At 38.2% G+C, this 16793-nt stretch overlaps 2 protein-coding genes across 2 annotated transcripts in view; one reads left to right on the forward strand and one right to left on the reverse strand.

The window, feature by feature from the left end:
- The window catches only part of LOC125904589 (trophoblast glycoprotein-like), a 567815-nt gene that overhangs the window by 13214 nt on the left and 537808 nt on the right, over window positions 1-16793 (reverse strand). The window lies entirely within an intron of this gene.
- On the forward strand, window positions 834-10754 carry nr1d2b (nuclear receptor subfamily 1, group D, member 2b). The gene is made up of 8 exons (XM_049602028.1): window positions 834-1251; window positions 3767-3997; window positions 4108-4196; window positions 4668-4812; window positions 5585-6297; window positions 6440-6625; window positions 6712-6922; window positions 9107-10754. Exons 1-8 carry the CDS (start codon window positions 1233-1235, stop codon window positions 9301-9303), a joined length of 1791 nt encoding a protein of 596 aa, XP_049457985.1. The 5' UTR covers window positions 834-1232; the 3' UTR covers window positions 9304-10754.

Raw genomic sequence — 16793 nt, forward strand, 5'->3', positions numbered from 1 at the left:
TTGTCAGATGGTATGACTTGCTACGATACAGAGAGAAATATATTTCGGTGTAACGTTGAAGAGGTTGTTAAATATGTGAGGTTACTTTTTTCCTGTATATTTTGACCTCATATGCGACAAATAAACAGGAAGTGACAGTTTTATCGTGAAATGTTAAGTTTGAGAAAATGAACAAGGATGGTGGCACAGCACGGTTCGTTTGTTAGCGTGGCTACCGAGCCGACTCTACGTCTGAAGCATTCTCCTGTCGTGTTTAAGATGTGGTTATTTATAGAAGTTAATTAAATCATTTTAAATTATCTTTTTATCTCTAAATAAAATAAATAACTAGATTAATTACTTAATAATAATAATACTACTAATAATAATGATATTAGATACTACTACTACTGTAAAAGTAATTAAAGAGAGAAGGGAAAAAAGTAAAATAGTAATAATAGTTGACAAAAGGTGTACCATTCTTTATATAAAAAGAAACTGAGTAAGCACTGCCCTGGGAAAATATTTCTATAAATATATATAAGGTATATTGACAGTAAAATACATAAAGCAAATGTTTAGAAGAGCCTGTAAAATATCTTGTCACCCATTCTTGAGTTAACCATTGGCCTCCTTTTATAAAACTGCCAAAAACAAATATGGCTGTGCACCAAACTGTGGTTCAGCACCACATCTCTACCACAGCACGCTGAAACTTTTGGGGGGGATTTTTGGACAGGATGTGAGCCGACTTGCCAGTTGTCTTTGTTCACTTGGAGCAGTGAAAGTATGTCAGTGGGTTACATTGACACCAGCGCAGGGCTGGAGGGAAGGAGGAGCCGATGAACTGGGTCACATGGTTTCACACTCGACTCGAAACAGTCACGGCAAAACCAAACCAGTCGTCCACACCGCTGAGTTGAGCCTCTCGCAGCTTTTCCTCCTGAGCTGTCTCTGAATGGAATACGGCCTGTTTTACACAGCAGCTGTGTTTTCATCGTTTGGCAGAACAAAAAGGAAAACTGAGCTCGTTAAACTTGATTTTTGACGGTGTCATTTTGTATCTCCGCTCCTCTCAGAGTCACTGACGTGTTTCTGTTCAAGGTTTAAGTGTCGGCGATTTAAATGTTGTAGCTCGAGCTAGTTTCTCAACCGGGAGCAATCAGCGACTTTTCAGTTGCTGAACACAAACAGAAAAACGGCTTCAGCACTGAGGTAGCATAGGAGGAGGAAAACCCCCAAAACTCACACATATGGAGTCGACCAAAGCTGGTGAGTGTGTTTAACTTTGATTATAATGTCAGCTGCTGCAGCTTGATGGAGTCTGTGTAAAGCTGTGCTCATGTTCTGCCATTACATCCAGGGGAAAGTGGGTTTTGTAAAAGTAGCACGAGCGGTGTGAGGTGTGACATTTTGGACAGTTTCCTGTGTCATATTCAGACCAGCACTTTAAATTATTAAAGGCTGCACAGTGTGCTGCTGTGTTAATATTAAAGTGGGTTAGGAGTGCCAGTGGGCTGTTGTTATTACCCAAGTAGATGACTTCAGCAGCACTGCAGTCGTCTCCTCTCACATGGACCCGTAGCTCTAGCCATGTGCACCTGTGTTTACGCTCCCTGTGCGTCGCCGCTCATTGGCCGCGCGGCGCCGTGACGTGGCCATTGCATAATTTCTCCCGTCGAGATGGCGTGGGGTCTGGCCGCGGATACACGTGAGGCATCTCGCAGCAACCCGCGGTGACCCAGTTTTCCCGGGGAAAAAACATGCCGCTCCACGTGGGGGCGTGTTGAAAAATAGTCTGTAGTTATGGTGCATTCAGGGCCCGTGGGACACAAGAAGCTCTTTGTGTGTTTTTGGTGTTATTCAGGGCCTGTGGTTGAAACATATTTCCAGAAATGGCAGATAGCATGTGATGAGAATGTGGAAATTCTGCTTTATCATGTCGGCATTGTTTATTCAGTGAATTCAGAGTGATAATAAAAAAGTGCGTGGTAAATCCCTTTAAAAAAAAACAAAACAGCACAGATCACTTTATGACTGCTGCTTAGAAAATAAATGACATTACAAAAATGACTCATTTTTTCCATAGTATTTGGTTAAAGTAGGCCAACAGGTTTCCCCACTGACTCGACAGTATCGAACAATTGTAATCTCCCATGGTACTTTAATGCAGCATATTCTTTCTTGATTCAGTTTCCCACCTTTGTCTCGTTTGAATAGAATAAATTAATCCAAAACAGGAAGTGTGGAAGTTGTGCTTTCCAGGGTTTCCAAACGCTTCACGTTACCAAACACTCAAAATAAAATAATATGTATTTTTAAATATGTCAGTCCAATTTTCTGTGCAAGATAATATGTAATATAATAAAAAAAAATTAAAAAATTCCCATTCCATGTTTATGTCAGTACTGCTGTTTATTAATGGTCAATATCTGTCTGAAAATCCTAAAAAAAAAAAAATCCTAAATATGTAAGGAACACAAACATATCACTCCGCTTACATCACTACATGTTTGGTCAGGTTAAATAAATTCGACCCATTTAGGACGCCGTTTGTGATGGAGCCCGTCTCTGTGAATGGCTGCAGGGATGGGCCAGACTACCTACCACACACCCTAGTGAAGCTGACATTATGTAATGGCTGTTACCTAATCATTGAGAATGGCAGGGGAAGAAATCAGGTCAGCCTATGTCGAGGGGGGAAAACCGGCTCAGCGACAGCAGCAGCCTGTCTGCTCGGCTCCTACTGGCTGAGGACGCTGTTGTCGTAGTATGATCTGTCCTCTTTATGTTAAGCTCGTCGGTTCCACGGCAAAACTGCCAGGAGCCGGTGACAGTCACAGTTACGGTACGTTTCGTTTGAGGGAGAGGAAGCAGCAGGGAGTTGGCATGAACATGACAGAACAGACAAAGAGAAAAGCGCCTCCTATAGAAACTTGGATATCATCAGCAGAAAATTAAACAATTAAGATGTCTCTATGTTGGAGACAGCATTTAATAGACTGATGATTAGTAGGAAATTTTGTGCTGAAACAACAAAGCACAAAAAATGGAGATTAACAGTGATTTTGTTGCATCTTATTACAGAAAATTAAAGTGGAATTTAAGTGTAATGCTGATGTTATTTTACATTCTTATTGTCAACAAATTCCACAAAAAACTCTCAGTGCTTTTGACCTGTTGTCAGTTGCAGGATTAAGCCGTCTGGTTCCTTTTGACAGCAACAAATATTTATTTTTAAGAATTGCTCAGTAATTTCCTGAAACACCTGGGCACTGTAGTTTTTATTAAACGTTGCTCAAATAGGAGGAAATGGTGGATACGTTGGGGACTATTTTCTGCAGCGGATTTATACACGTTTATTTCTTTTGGCCTATTGCAATCGCTCTCAAACATGTTTAAATATTGTACCCGTTACCAACTTACATTTACATTTTTTTATTGAGCTTATCACAGTACAATTATTCTATGAATCATGCATGACAGATATTTTTAAAATGAACATTAAAAAACTACATCTACAGTACTCCAAAGCACCCCTAGAGGTACTTGTACACCCATTTACGAGACAGTTTCATTGAGTATTTGTGGGAGCAGGATGGTGTGTGATGACGTCAAAGTAAACTACAGTGTGTGTGTTGATGGTAATGAAGGAACATGTACAACAGTGGAGCTCTATGGCACAGAGGAATATAATATATCAGGCTTTTCCAGCACAGATCTCTGCACAGTGTTGAGTTGCTGCTGTCTCTGTCGTCATGGCCCCATTTTCTCTCACGTACACCAGGAGGCGTAATAGCCTACATCAGCTCGTCCAGCTCTGCCTCCAGCCCAGAGTCCTGCCACAGCGACTCCTCCAATGGCAGCTACCAGTCGTCCTCTCCGCCCCACGGCTCCTCGCCCAGCCGCCACCAGCTGGGGCAGCGTGCCGACACCACACTCCCCGCCGGCGGCCAAAACCTTCCAGGGACTCAGAAAAGTGGACGCTCCTCCTCCACTGCAAAATGTGGCATCACAAGTAAGATGGTCCTTTCATTACAGTTTGGAAAATGGTTGGTAGTGATGTGAAATATTACGTTAGGCGCCAACACGTTCAGAATCTCAAGAATATTTTAATCTTTGAATCAGAAATCAACGGCCTGGTGCTGCTGTGTAAGGTGTGCGGCGACGTGGCGTCTGGTTTCCACTATGGCGTCCATGCCTGCGAGGGCTGCAAGGTGAGGGCGGGGGCTGGGCTCCTTCCCCTGACACACACACACACACACACACACACACACACACACGACACAGAAACAGAATTATTTTCCCAGCTACATGGTAATGAGTGTTGCAGTGACTTTGGGCTGTTGCTGAAGTGGGTCACTGCAGGCGCAGCCATCTGCACAGCTACAACCGCAGACTTGGTGAAACTAGTTCACTCTGCCCATATTTATATCAGCTGCCCCTCATATTTCACTTTGCTGTGTGGCCTAGTTAACTGTGGGGAGCAGCACACAGTGACACACCACAGTAGTAACACACACACACACACACACACACACACACACACACACACACACGGTTTAGACTGATATGTTGTTGTTGTGTTACACAGTTTTATTGAGAGTCAACATGTGTCCACGCACAGTTCCTCTCCTGCCTGTGTCATGTGTCATCACAGCGTGCTCTTTGTGTTTGTGAACACACAGGGCTTCTTCAGGAGGAGCATCCAGCAGAACATCCAGTATAAGAAGTGCCTTAAGAACGAGAGCTGCCCCATCATGAGGATCAACCGCAACCGCTGCCAGCAGTGCCGCTTCAAGAAATGCCTGATGGTGGGCATGTCCAGAGACTGTGAGTACCTGCAGTAACTACTGTCCTTCAGCCTCGTGAGAGCAGCGTCACTCGTGAATTAACAGACGAACTTTATACTGTCAGAATTTTCTCAGTTAAATCAACCTTTTTTTATTAACAATTACCAAACACCTCATTGTATTTAAAGGAGTTAGTATCACACTGCCATAAAGTTTCATTTATTTATTTAGTAATAAATTCTTCCTGGATTGCAATAGAGGAACTCACGAGAGACTGATTTAAAATCTGTTTTCCAAATATATGTAGCAGACAATTTGGATTTTTAATCTCACAATTAAGTCCTGTGTTTCCCATGATTCAACTCAATAGCAAATTTTTGTTACATTTCTACCAGGATGAGTTCTGTCTCTTTCTTATCATGTTACGCAGACATGCCATACATTTCTTTAACGTCTCTCAATTTCAAATTGAAGTTACAGCTAACGATGCCACTATGACATCATCAGGAATATTCTTTCACGCTTGACTACACTCTTCCTGAGCCACAGAAGAAAATACGTTCCAAAATGTTTTCACAGTCTGAGTAGTATTCCTCAAGAGTAGTTAACTGATCCTCGTGTAAAAAAAATTGACAAAGTGCCCCTTTAATAACTTAAAAACGATGCTTGTAATGTTGTATGTGCTTCACATGACAACAGGTTGGATTTCTGGAGAAGAAAGATGGATAACATGACTCATTCCTGCCTTACTTTTGTAAAACTGTAGATAACAGAGGTGAGTCCTTCTGACATTATTCTCTTCTCACTCTCAGCTGTGCGCTTTGGCCGAATCCCGAAGCGTGAGAAACAGCGCATGCTGCTGGAGATGCAGAGCGCCATGAACAACATGATGAACAACAGCCAGTTGCACAGCCAGCTGCACAGCAGCCAGACGCTACCTATCAGCAAACCTCTGCCGGCCAGTGCCACAGAACCTACCTCAGAGGACACTGGCCCCGCCCCCTCCAGCTCTGCAGCCCCCTCACCGTGCTCCAGCCAATCTGAATCCAGCCCCGACCCTGAGCCCACCGTGGCCATGGACACCAGCACCAGCTCGGCGTCGCCCAGCTCCTCGGACAGCGGTGAGGAGGAGGTGATTGGCTCCGTGACCAGGGCCCACCAGGAGACCTTCATGTACAACCAGGAGCAGAGCAGCCTGACAGCCGAGACCCCGCCCCCAACGGGCCCCCCGAACAGTGGCTCAGCGAAAAACACCTCTAACCTCCGGACAGAGGAGCGGCAGGACGCCTGGAACCACCACAACAACCTGGTCACCATGGCAGCACAAGACCCGCCCTCCAGCCTGGGCCCCCAGGCTGAGGAGGAGAACACCGACAACCACTGCCCCTTCAGGCTCTCAAGGAGTGCTGCTGCCAGCCACTGTCCAGCCTACACACACGGAGCTTTTGGAGCTCCGTCCTCAGAGGGCCCCGTGAGCGGAGCCTACAGCGGGCCCCTGTGGAGAGGAGGCAACAGGATGCATCTGGTAAGAAACAAAGAAATAAAAAAAAAGGTGCAGCATCTTTCACACACAGTCAACATAAACTTAATGTTAATTGATTTTTTTGGCCACTTGGGGGCAGCAAAACATCTGACCTCTATCCATCTCTCCTCTGTCCTACCCTCAGGTGTGTCCCATGAACACCTCTCCTTACGTGGACCCTCAGAAGTCTGGCCACGAGGTGTGGGAGGAGTTTTCCCACAGCTTCACCCCAGCTGTCAGGGAGGTGGTGGAGTTTGCCAAGAAGATCCCAGGCTTCAGAGACCTGTCCCAGCACGACCAGGTCAGCCTGCTGAAGGCTGGCACCTTTGAGGTACGTTGTAATTCTCAGTTTTCCTACACGTTGTGATGTCACAACAGCTGTACCCAGACTGACCTGGTGGTGTTTGCGCTCTGCAGGTTTTGGTGGTTCGCTTTGCTTCTCTCTTCGATGTGAAAGACCGCACCGTCACCTTCCTGGGCGGCAAGAAATACAGCGTGGACACTCTGAGGGCCATGGGGGCCGGGGACCTCCTCAACTCCATGTTTGACTTCAGTGAGAAGCTCATCAACCTGGGCCTCAGCGAGGAGGAGATGAGCCTCTTCACTGCCGTGGTTCTGGTCTCTGCAGGTGAGTTTGCTTTGGTTGTCATGTTAATGTACATAAGACAGACGTGTTTACCGTTACATGTAAACTAAAGCTGTTGATGGTCAAAAATTTGAGTCTGTGCAAATGTTTTATTGAGCGTTAACATTAGTGCAACAAAAAATTAGCTCTGGCACTGTGTGTCCCTCTGCACAGCGTAGGAATCTTCAGGTGAGAGCTTGGGGAAGTAGCTTTTTACCTAGTGACCCTGTAAAGCAGTGCAATGCCAGCTTATGGTCACTTGTTACATAAATCTGATTTGCAACAAGTCCTACCAAAGTGCCACATGGAGCTGGATCCAGCAGCCAGCTAGCTTAGCTTAGCACGAAGAATGAAAATGGGGAAACAGTTAGCCTAGCTCTGATCAACCTACCAGCACCTCTAAAGGCCTTTACACTCCGGGAGGGTGACGAATAAACAATGTGAAAATGTGAAATATAGGCACAACGTGATTGGTTGAAGCCTTTATTCAAAATGCAAAATCTCAGACGAATTGACCTCATTTAGAAAAATTAAAGTGGCTTTTTCACTTCAGCGTTAGTGCACGGACTGAAAGTACTCGTGACAACAAACAGCAGTCGAAAAAACTAAATTCAGATGCAAGTAATTGTGTGAAGGCCTTAAGGCTCATTTATACTGCCTCCACATATGAAAATAAATACGTCTCTTTCGAACGTTGTAAACATCAGCGCCCTCATGCCTCCATGCGCCCTTTATGATGGCATAGATGTGGCCAATAAATGCCACTAGAGGGCAGAATAAAAAAAATTCACACAACCAAAAAAGGTAACAGTGAAGGAGATCGTAATATTGTACCTTTAAACGAAGGCAGCGCTGTAGACGGCGATGGTCTACATGGCCATTATATACATTCTGACATATGGATGGAGATTTTTTTAAAACTATTTTTACTATATATTACTGTATATTATTATTAAGGTTGGGTCGGTTCTCGGTAATATCAATTCGGTTTGGTACTCCATCTTGGACCGTTTTTTTTTTTTTTTTGAGACCGACCGGACCGCATACATCATTTTACTGGGGTAGAAAGTACGTGGAGCGGACTCCGTGGAGGTCCACCCAGGGTAAAAGCGGACGTCAGCAAGCCCTGTGCACGCTAAGCTCAGATTTTACAACCACTCTGCGCACCAGCGTCACACAAAAGACTGCTCGGCGTGTATTTTTCACATCGCGGGGATTTTTCACGGACATTTTTACAGGAAACTACAACGTGGAAGTGCGCTCGACTATGGAAGCCTGAATGACTACGGACATTATTCGCAGAGTCCGCTCTGCTTATAGTACTGTCTGTGAGCACCGTGTCTGCCTCTTCGCCAAGCGCATAACGAACAGGAGAGAGAGGGGGGTGTGGGTGGGGCGAGTGGGGTGGGGGTGCGAGTGCGCATGCGCCGAGGCCTCTACTGTAGTCTGGAGTTTGTTTAACAGTGACGGGGAGTCGATAATGGCGGACAATTTAGTCTCAAAGAAATCAAAGAATGCGCCAACAAGGCAACACTTTGGCTTTGAGCCAGATGGAGGCAGCCCTTGTTTGCACTGATTGAGTAAGCTAAACCTGCAAATTTATTTGTAAGGAATAAAAGAAACGTGTTACTGTCACTCTGTTGTCCTGTGGTCGTTTTTTATTTTAAAAAGTCAATTGCACCCCCAAGTGGCGAAAATATGGTATTGCCGACTTGGTGCAGTTTTTCACAAAAACCGGACCTTTTTTTTTTTTCTCATACTGACCCAACTCTAGTGATTATATATTACTGTTTCGGCATTATTTAAATGTATTCATCGTATTTGTGGTCGTATCCCACTTGAACTACGCTACACTGCCTCCGGAGGGCTCAGTCCGTCCCTGTCTCTGTTTCCATTTTAATCTCTGTATCAAACGTTGAGCATATGAACGCTCTCAAATGAACACAGTGTTTGACAGGCTAGCAGTTTCCCCCTGCATTCAGTCTGGCTGATAAGCTTAGGTAACTGGCTGCTGGCTGGAAATTTATATCTAATGTACAGGGGGGATATCGATCTTTTTATCGTATTCCGAATAAGCAAACTTATTTTTAAAAAAAAAAAAAAAAAACTAAACTAAAAACATTTTATTCAAACCTGTCTAATGATGACAAATAGATGCATAACACTGTCACTGTCTGTTCATCCCAGATCGCTCAGGCATCGAGAACGTGAACTCGGTGGAGGCCCTTCAGGAGACGCTGATCCGCGCCTTGCGAAGCCTCATCACCAAGAACCACCCCAACGAGTCGGCCATCTTCACCAAGCTGCTGCTCAAACTGCCCGACCTTCGCTCGCTCAACAACATGCACTCTGAGGAGCTGCTGGCCTTCAAGGTCCATTCCTGAAGTTTCCTCCAGTACTTGACGCCCCGACACAAACTATACCGGCCTGTGACCGGCACCTGGAGGGCCACACGGACCATCGGCTCCGCCTCACCTCCCAACAAACCACACCTGCACCTCCATACTTCTCCCGTGAGACTGCGGGCTCTGTTCCTTCAGTCTATAAATCGAACTAAAGCTCAAACCTTGACATTTAAAAGGGGAAGAAGACCATAAAATGTTCTTGTACTGTACTGTACTGTAGGGCGTAACTGCCTGTGTGATGGTGATGCATACATACAGACACACTGATTGATGTATATGTTTCTTGTGTTTGTGTGTAGCATACTGTATGTTTGCAACTGTACAAACATTAGAAGCACTTTTCTGTATAGTGTAGACTGGTATTTTTGCATTCATAGTGCAATATGTGACTGCTTCTTGATTTTTAGCTGTATAGAGAGGAGTCGAGAAACTTGCGTATGCTTCTCAGTGGCACCATTAATTTGAATAGGTGCTCATGTGGTAAAGGGGAAGTTATAGTTAGAAATTTCCCAGACACTGAAAGTGAAAAACTGACAGAGTTAGAATTCTCTTTAAAAATCTACAAAAAAAAAAAAAAGCAGACGACAATGAGAGGAATGTGGACGTGAAGCTGCTACGAGTCCCAGCGAAATAAGAGAATGTTGTTTAATTTGAATGAATTAGGGAAGCAAACGAAGGCTTGTTTCAGGCTTTTCATGCAGTCGTGGAAAGCTGTATTTGTCAGTTGCGTGTCATTTTTTTCTAAATTATTTGGGCATTGTGACAAATCAAATGCATCAGTGTCACTCAATTGCATGCTGATTTCTAGTCAGTGGAAACTGAGAAATGCTGAACCAGTGGAGACACTTTTCCCCTTATGTTTTTCTCCTCAAGAAAAAAAAAAGGTATTTCTAAAATCCTGGTGTCTGCTGTCCTGTGTGCCCCAGGTCACGTTGACTTTCTCTACCCGCCAAGCAGTCGACTCAGACGAGTTGCTGTTGGACCCTGGGCGGTAGAGAAACGTCAGCTCGCAGTCACCAGCAAATCTTACTTGCTTGAATCAACATTTGTGTTTTACAAATCTGTACAGACTTAACTGAGTGTAGTTAAACTGACTAGGTAGGACTGTTCCACATAAAATATTGATTGTAATGTCACTGAAGTGATTGTAATGTAAAGAAATAAGCTGAGTCGAGGTGACAGCTGAGTTGCTGATGTTCAGATATTCTGCGATGCCATCTTTTTTTTGTTCCCTGTCGATGAATTCAGAATGTCTGGCCTTTGAATATCCAGAGCTTCTGTCATTGTGTTAACATTGCTGACATGTGGTTCTGTTCTCCTCTGTGAAAGGATTGCAGTATGCGTAGATTTCTATATAAATATATACATACTATCATACATACATAACTGTATAGATGAATATATCTATATAAATAAATTTTATAAATGCAGTTTATGTTGTGAAGTGGTTATTGAATTTGTGTGGTTGTTATTTAGACAGGCTGAATCCTCAAGATTGTGATGACTGAGGCAGCCAGTGTATTTGAGGGCAGCACAGGAGAAGTGCACACACTATGACTTCTTTATGAAATTTTTGCCTTTTTTAATGAGATTTTTATGCCTGATAAACTAAACCATGACTTGACATACGAAACCATGAAGTACTATACCATGACATTTTTATCACATACTATATTATAACTGTTTTATGACGTAATATACTGTGACTTTTTTGATATGCTATACTATGACTTCATCAGATATTATACTATGACTTCTGTTATTACATGCTATACTATGAATTTTATGACAAACTATACTGTGACTTTATCATATGCTATGACTTTTTTGGCAAACTATAGTATGAATTTTTTTTTTTATCACAAACTATACTATGACTTTTTTTATTACATTATACTGTGACTTTTTATAACATACTATACTATGACTTTTTTCATAATTTTTAACAACATGCTATACTGTGACGTTTTTTCCATGATATTTAACAACATGCTAAACTAAGATATTTTTTCATGATTTTGGATGACGTCATCCAAAATCATGAAAAAACGTCATAGTACTATACTATGACGTTTTTTCCATGATATTAAACGACATGCTATACCATGACGTTTTTCATGATTTTTAACGACATGCTATACTATGACGTTTTTCATGATTTTTAACGACATGCTATGTTTTTTCATGATTTTGAACGACATGCCATACTATGACAATTTTTCATGATTTTGGACGACATGCTATACTATGACGTTTTTCATGATTTTGTACGACATGCTATACTATGACGTTTTTTTCCATGATATTTAACGACATGCTATACTATGACGTTTTTTCATGATTTTTAACGACATGCTATGTTTTTTCATGATTTTGTACGACATACTACACTATGACTTTTTTCATGATTTTATACGACATACTATACTATGACGTTTTTTCATGATTTTAAACGACATGCTATACTATGACGTTTTTTTCCATGATATTTAACGACATGCTATACTATGATGTTTTTTCATGATTTTGGACGACATGCTATACTATGACGTTTTTTCATGATTTTGTACAACATACTATACTATGACGTTTTTTCATGATTTTGGACGACATACTATACTAAGACTTTTTTTCATGATTTTATACGACATACTATACTATGACGTTTTTTCATGATTTTGGACGACATACTATACTAAGACTTTTTTTCATGATTTTATACGACATACTATACTATGATGTTTTCTCATGATTTTGTACGACATACTATACTATGACTTTTTTTTCATGATTTTGGACGACATACTATACTATGACGTTTTTTCATGATTTTGGACGACATGCTATACTATGACATTTTGTCATGATTTTGGACGACATACTATACATTGACTTTTTTTGATAATTTTGGACGACATACTATACTATGACTTTTTTTCATGATTTTGGACGACATATTATACTATGACTTTTTTCCATGATTTTGGACGACATGCTATACTATGATGTTTTTTCATGATTTTGGACGACATGCTATACTAAGACTTTTTTTCATGATTTTGGACGACATGCTATACTATGACTTTTTTTTCATGATTTTATACGACATACTATACTATGACGTTTTTTCATGATTTTGGACGACATACTATACTAAGACTTTTTTTCATGATTTTGGACGACATGCTATACTATGACTTTTTTTCATGATTTTATACGACATACTATACTATGATGTTTTCTCATGATTTTGGACGACATGCTATACTATGACTTTTTTTCATGATTTTATACGACATACTATACTATGACTTTTTTCATGATTTTGGACAACATACTATACTATGATGTTTTTTCATGATATTTAACAACATGCTGTACTATGATGTTTTTTCATGATTTTGGACGACAGACAATACTATGACTTTTTTCATTACATGCTTTATTCTGACTTTTTTTTAATGACATACTAAACTCTGACTTTTTTTTTATCACATACTATACTACACGTTGTTTGACATATACAATGAGTTTTTTTTATCACATACTATGCTATTTATTTATCACGTTATACTATGCCTTTGACGATATTTTATATTAAGTATGAAAAAAAGTCATACTATGTTTTTTTCTTTTTATAACAGTCACAGTATAGTATATGATAAAAACATCATAGTATAGTATGTGATAAAAAATGTCTCAGTATAGTATGTGGAAAAAAAGCCCGATAGTATAGTTTGTCAAATAAGGTAAAGTACAGTGTGTGGTTAAAAAGTCACAGTATATTATGTGATAAAAAGTGATAGTATGGTATGTTAAAAAGTGAAAGTATAGTATGTTAAAAAAAAGTCATAGTATGTCATAATAAAAGCATAGTATAGTATGTCAAAAGTTAAAGAATAGTATAGAATAAAAGTCATAGGATAGTTTGTCAAAAAAGTCACTGAATATTATCCCATAAAAAAAGTTATAGCATAGTAAATGATAAAAAAAAGTCATAGTATAGGTTGTTAAAAAAAAAAGTCATAGTTTAGAATTTGATAAAAGAAAAACATTCTATAATGTGTCAAAAATCCTATGGTATGGTATGTTAAAAAGGCATAGTATAACATGTTAAGAAAGTCATAGTATAGTATGTGATTAAAAAAAGTGATTGTATAGTATGTCAGAAAAAAGTCATATTATAGTATGTTACAAAAAAGCCATATATAGTATGTAATAAAAACTGATAGTATAGTATGTGAAGAAAGTCTTACTGTAGTATGTTACAAAAAAGTCATTGTGTATTATGTCAAAAACAGTCATAGTATAGCATGTCAAAAAAGTCATAGTATAGTATGTGGGAAAAAAGTCATTGTATAGTATGTGATGTTTAAAAAAAAAGCCATAAATATGTCATAAAAAAGGCATGGTATAGCATGTGATTAAAAAAAAATACCGTGTGCTATGTTTAAAAAGGCATAGTAATATAACATGTAATATAACATATTACAAAAAAGTCATAGTGTCGTATGTCAAAAAAGTCATCATATTGTATGTGATAAGAAAAAGTCATAGTATAGTATGTGATAAAAACATCACAGTATAGTAATGATAAAAAAAGTCATAATAAAGTATGTCCAAAAAAACATCATAGTATAGCATATTAAAAAATAATTGTATAGTTTGTCAAAAAAGTCATAGTATAATGTGATGGAAAAGTCATAGTATACTATGTCATAAAAAGTCATTGTATAAGATGTAATAAAAAAGTAATAATATTGTATGTGAAAAGAAAATGTCATTATTGTATTGTATGTCAAAAAGTCATTGTATATGTGATAAAAAAGTTATAATTTAGTTTAACAAAAAAGTCATAGTATTGTATGTCAAAGACGGTCATAGTATAGTATGTGAAAAAAATACCATCGTATAGTATGTGATAAAAAAAAGTCATCGTGTTAAATGAAATAAAAACGTCATAATATAGCATGTGATAACAAATGTCATAGTATAGTATGTCAACAAAAGTCATAGTATAGTATGTAAAAATGTCATAGTATAGTATGTGAGAAAAATGTCATAATATATTATGTGATAAAAAAGTCATAGTATAGTTTAATGAAAAATAAATAGTATCGTATGTTAAAAAAGTCATCGTTATAGTATGTGATAACAAAAGTCTTCATTTAGTATGTAATAAAAAAGTCATAGTATAGTTTGTCAAAAAATTCATGGTATAGTCGATGATAAAAATGTTACAGTGTACTATGTCAAAAAAAAGTTAGTAAGATAGTATGGCATGTCAAGAAAGTCATAGTATAGTATGTGACAAAAAAAGTCACTGTATAGTATGTGATGAAGAAGTCACAGTATAGTATATGATCAAAAAGTATAGTATGTGATAAAAAAAACTCACAGTACATTATATGACAAAAAAGTTATAGTATAGTATGTCAAAAAAGCCATGGTATAGTATGTACTAAAAAACATCATAGTATAGTGTGTGATGAAAAAAAGTCATAGTATGGTATGGAAAAAATAAGTCATACTATAGTATGTTACAAAAAAAGCCAAAGTATAGTATGTTAAAAAAAAGTCATAATATGTAATAAGATAAAAAGTCATAGTATAGTATGTAATAAAAGTCATTGTAAAGTGTGTAAAAAATAAGTCATAGTATAGTATGTCAAAAAAGTCATGGCATAGTATGCAACAAAAAAAGTCATTGTGTAGTATGTCAAAAAAAGTCATACTGTATTATCTTACAAAAAAAAGTCATGTATAGTATGTGATGAAAAAGTCAAAGTATGGTATGTCAAAAATAAGTCATACTATTTTATGTTACAAAAAAGTCATAGTATAGTATGTGATAAAAAAAAAAAAAGCCACAGTATAGTATGTGATAAAAAAGGCATGGTATAGTATAGTAAGAAGAGCACATGTTAGTTTGTGATAAAAAAAAAAAAAGTCATAGTATAGTTTTGTTTTTGTTTTGTTTTTTTTAAAAAAAGTCATTGTATGGTATTTAATAAAATAAAGTACTATAGTACAGTATGTGACAAAAAAGTCGCAGTATAGTATGTGATAAAAAAATCAAAGTATAATATGTGATAAAAAAAAAGTCATAGTATAGTATGTCAAAAAAGGCATGGTATAGTATGTAATAAGAAAAGCACATTGTAGTATGTGATAAAAAGTCATAGTATAGCTTTTTTTTAAAGTCATTGTATGGTATTTGATAAAGTTGTACTATAGTACAGTATGTGACAAAAGAGTTGCAGTATAGTCATAGGATAGTATGTCAAAAAAGTCATAGTATAGTATGTCATAAAAAAATAATAAAAATAAAATAAAAAGAAAAAATACTATACTATGACTTATTGAATACATACTATGCTGTGACTTTTTAATTACTTACTATATTATGACTTTTTATGACATAATATACTATGATTTTTGTTATCATATACTATACTATGACTGTTTTGATGGCATGCTATGGTATCACATTTTTTGACATATTTTTTATATGACATACTATACTGTCTTACGAGTTTTTATTATTATTATTTTTTACATACCAGCTCTTTCCCAAAACTTTACCAATCAGCAGTGATATAGCTTACATCACACTGAAATCACATTTTAGTTTTCCCCTTATTAATACATGTTAAGGTAATGAAACAGAGAGACAGTCCAGTGTTTGGCACTGATTGTACCTACCTGAGCAGTTCAGCAATGGCACATGCTGGCATACCACAACGCTCCTGACAGTGGTCTTGTGGCCAAGGGCTCTTCTTATCAACAGAACTTAATTTTAAAATGAATGAATTGAATTGAAATGGTATAACTTTAAGATTTATAAGTTACCAAATATGGCAGGCAAAGTTTTAAGTTATTATCGGAAAAAAGTTGAGTTGAAAATCTGGGTGATATTTTATAAATCACTGAAAATCATTTTGTAAGATTCATTTCAAAGCAGTCTGTGTGTGCTGTTATTAAATCAGCCTCTGTCTAAGTTTGGCTCCAAAGAGCTGTCAGGATTTCCCTGTGGGTATAAATGCAACAGCACCACCCAATGGCCATTTAGTAACATTTAAGATTTCAACTGTCCCAACTCCATACAACATAACTACTGTAATTGTATGTATGTATAATATGAAAATACCACAGTATATACTTTTTTTTTTCAAATATTCTGTTTGTTCAACTGTGACATAAAAAGTTCTTAATGAGAAAGCAAAACATCTTTTTATTCCTTTAATACTTAACACTATTTCTTAATACAATTCTTATATTAATAAAAGGTGTTGTTTTCAAACTCAATTCAAAAAGGATTTTGCAGTTTAATCATTCCTATTTCCACTGTCTGCTGGTTTCTCACCACTCTTAACCAAACTGGATCAGAAACTCACCATAAAACAAATAACACAGAGGATTGTGTAGCCTTGGCTGTGGTATGCCCAGGTTATGGAAATATGTTTTAG

This window comes from Epinephelus fuscoguttatus, linkage group LG17, assembly GCF_011397635.1.
Source record: "Epinephelus fuscoguttatus linkage group LG17, E.fuscoguttatus.final_Chr_v1".
Taxonomy (NCBI): domain Eukaryota; kingdom Metazoa; phylum Chordata; class Actinopteri; order Perciformes; family Serranidae; genus Epinephelus; species Epinephelus fuscoguttatus.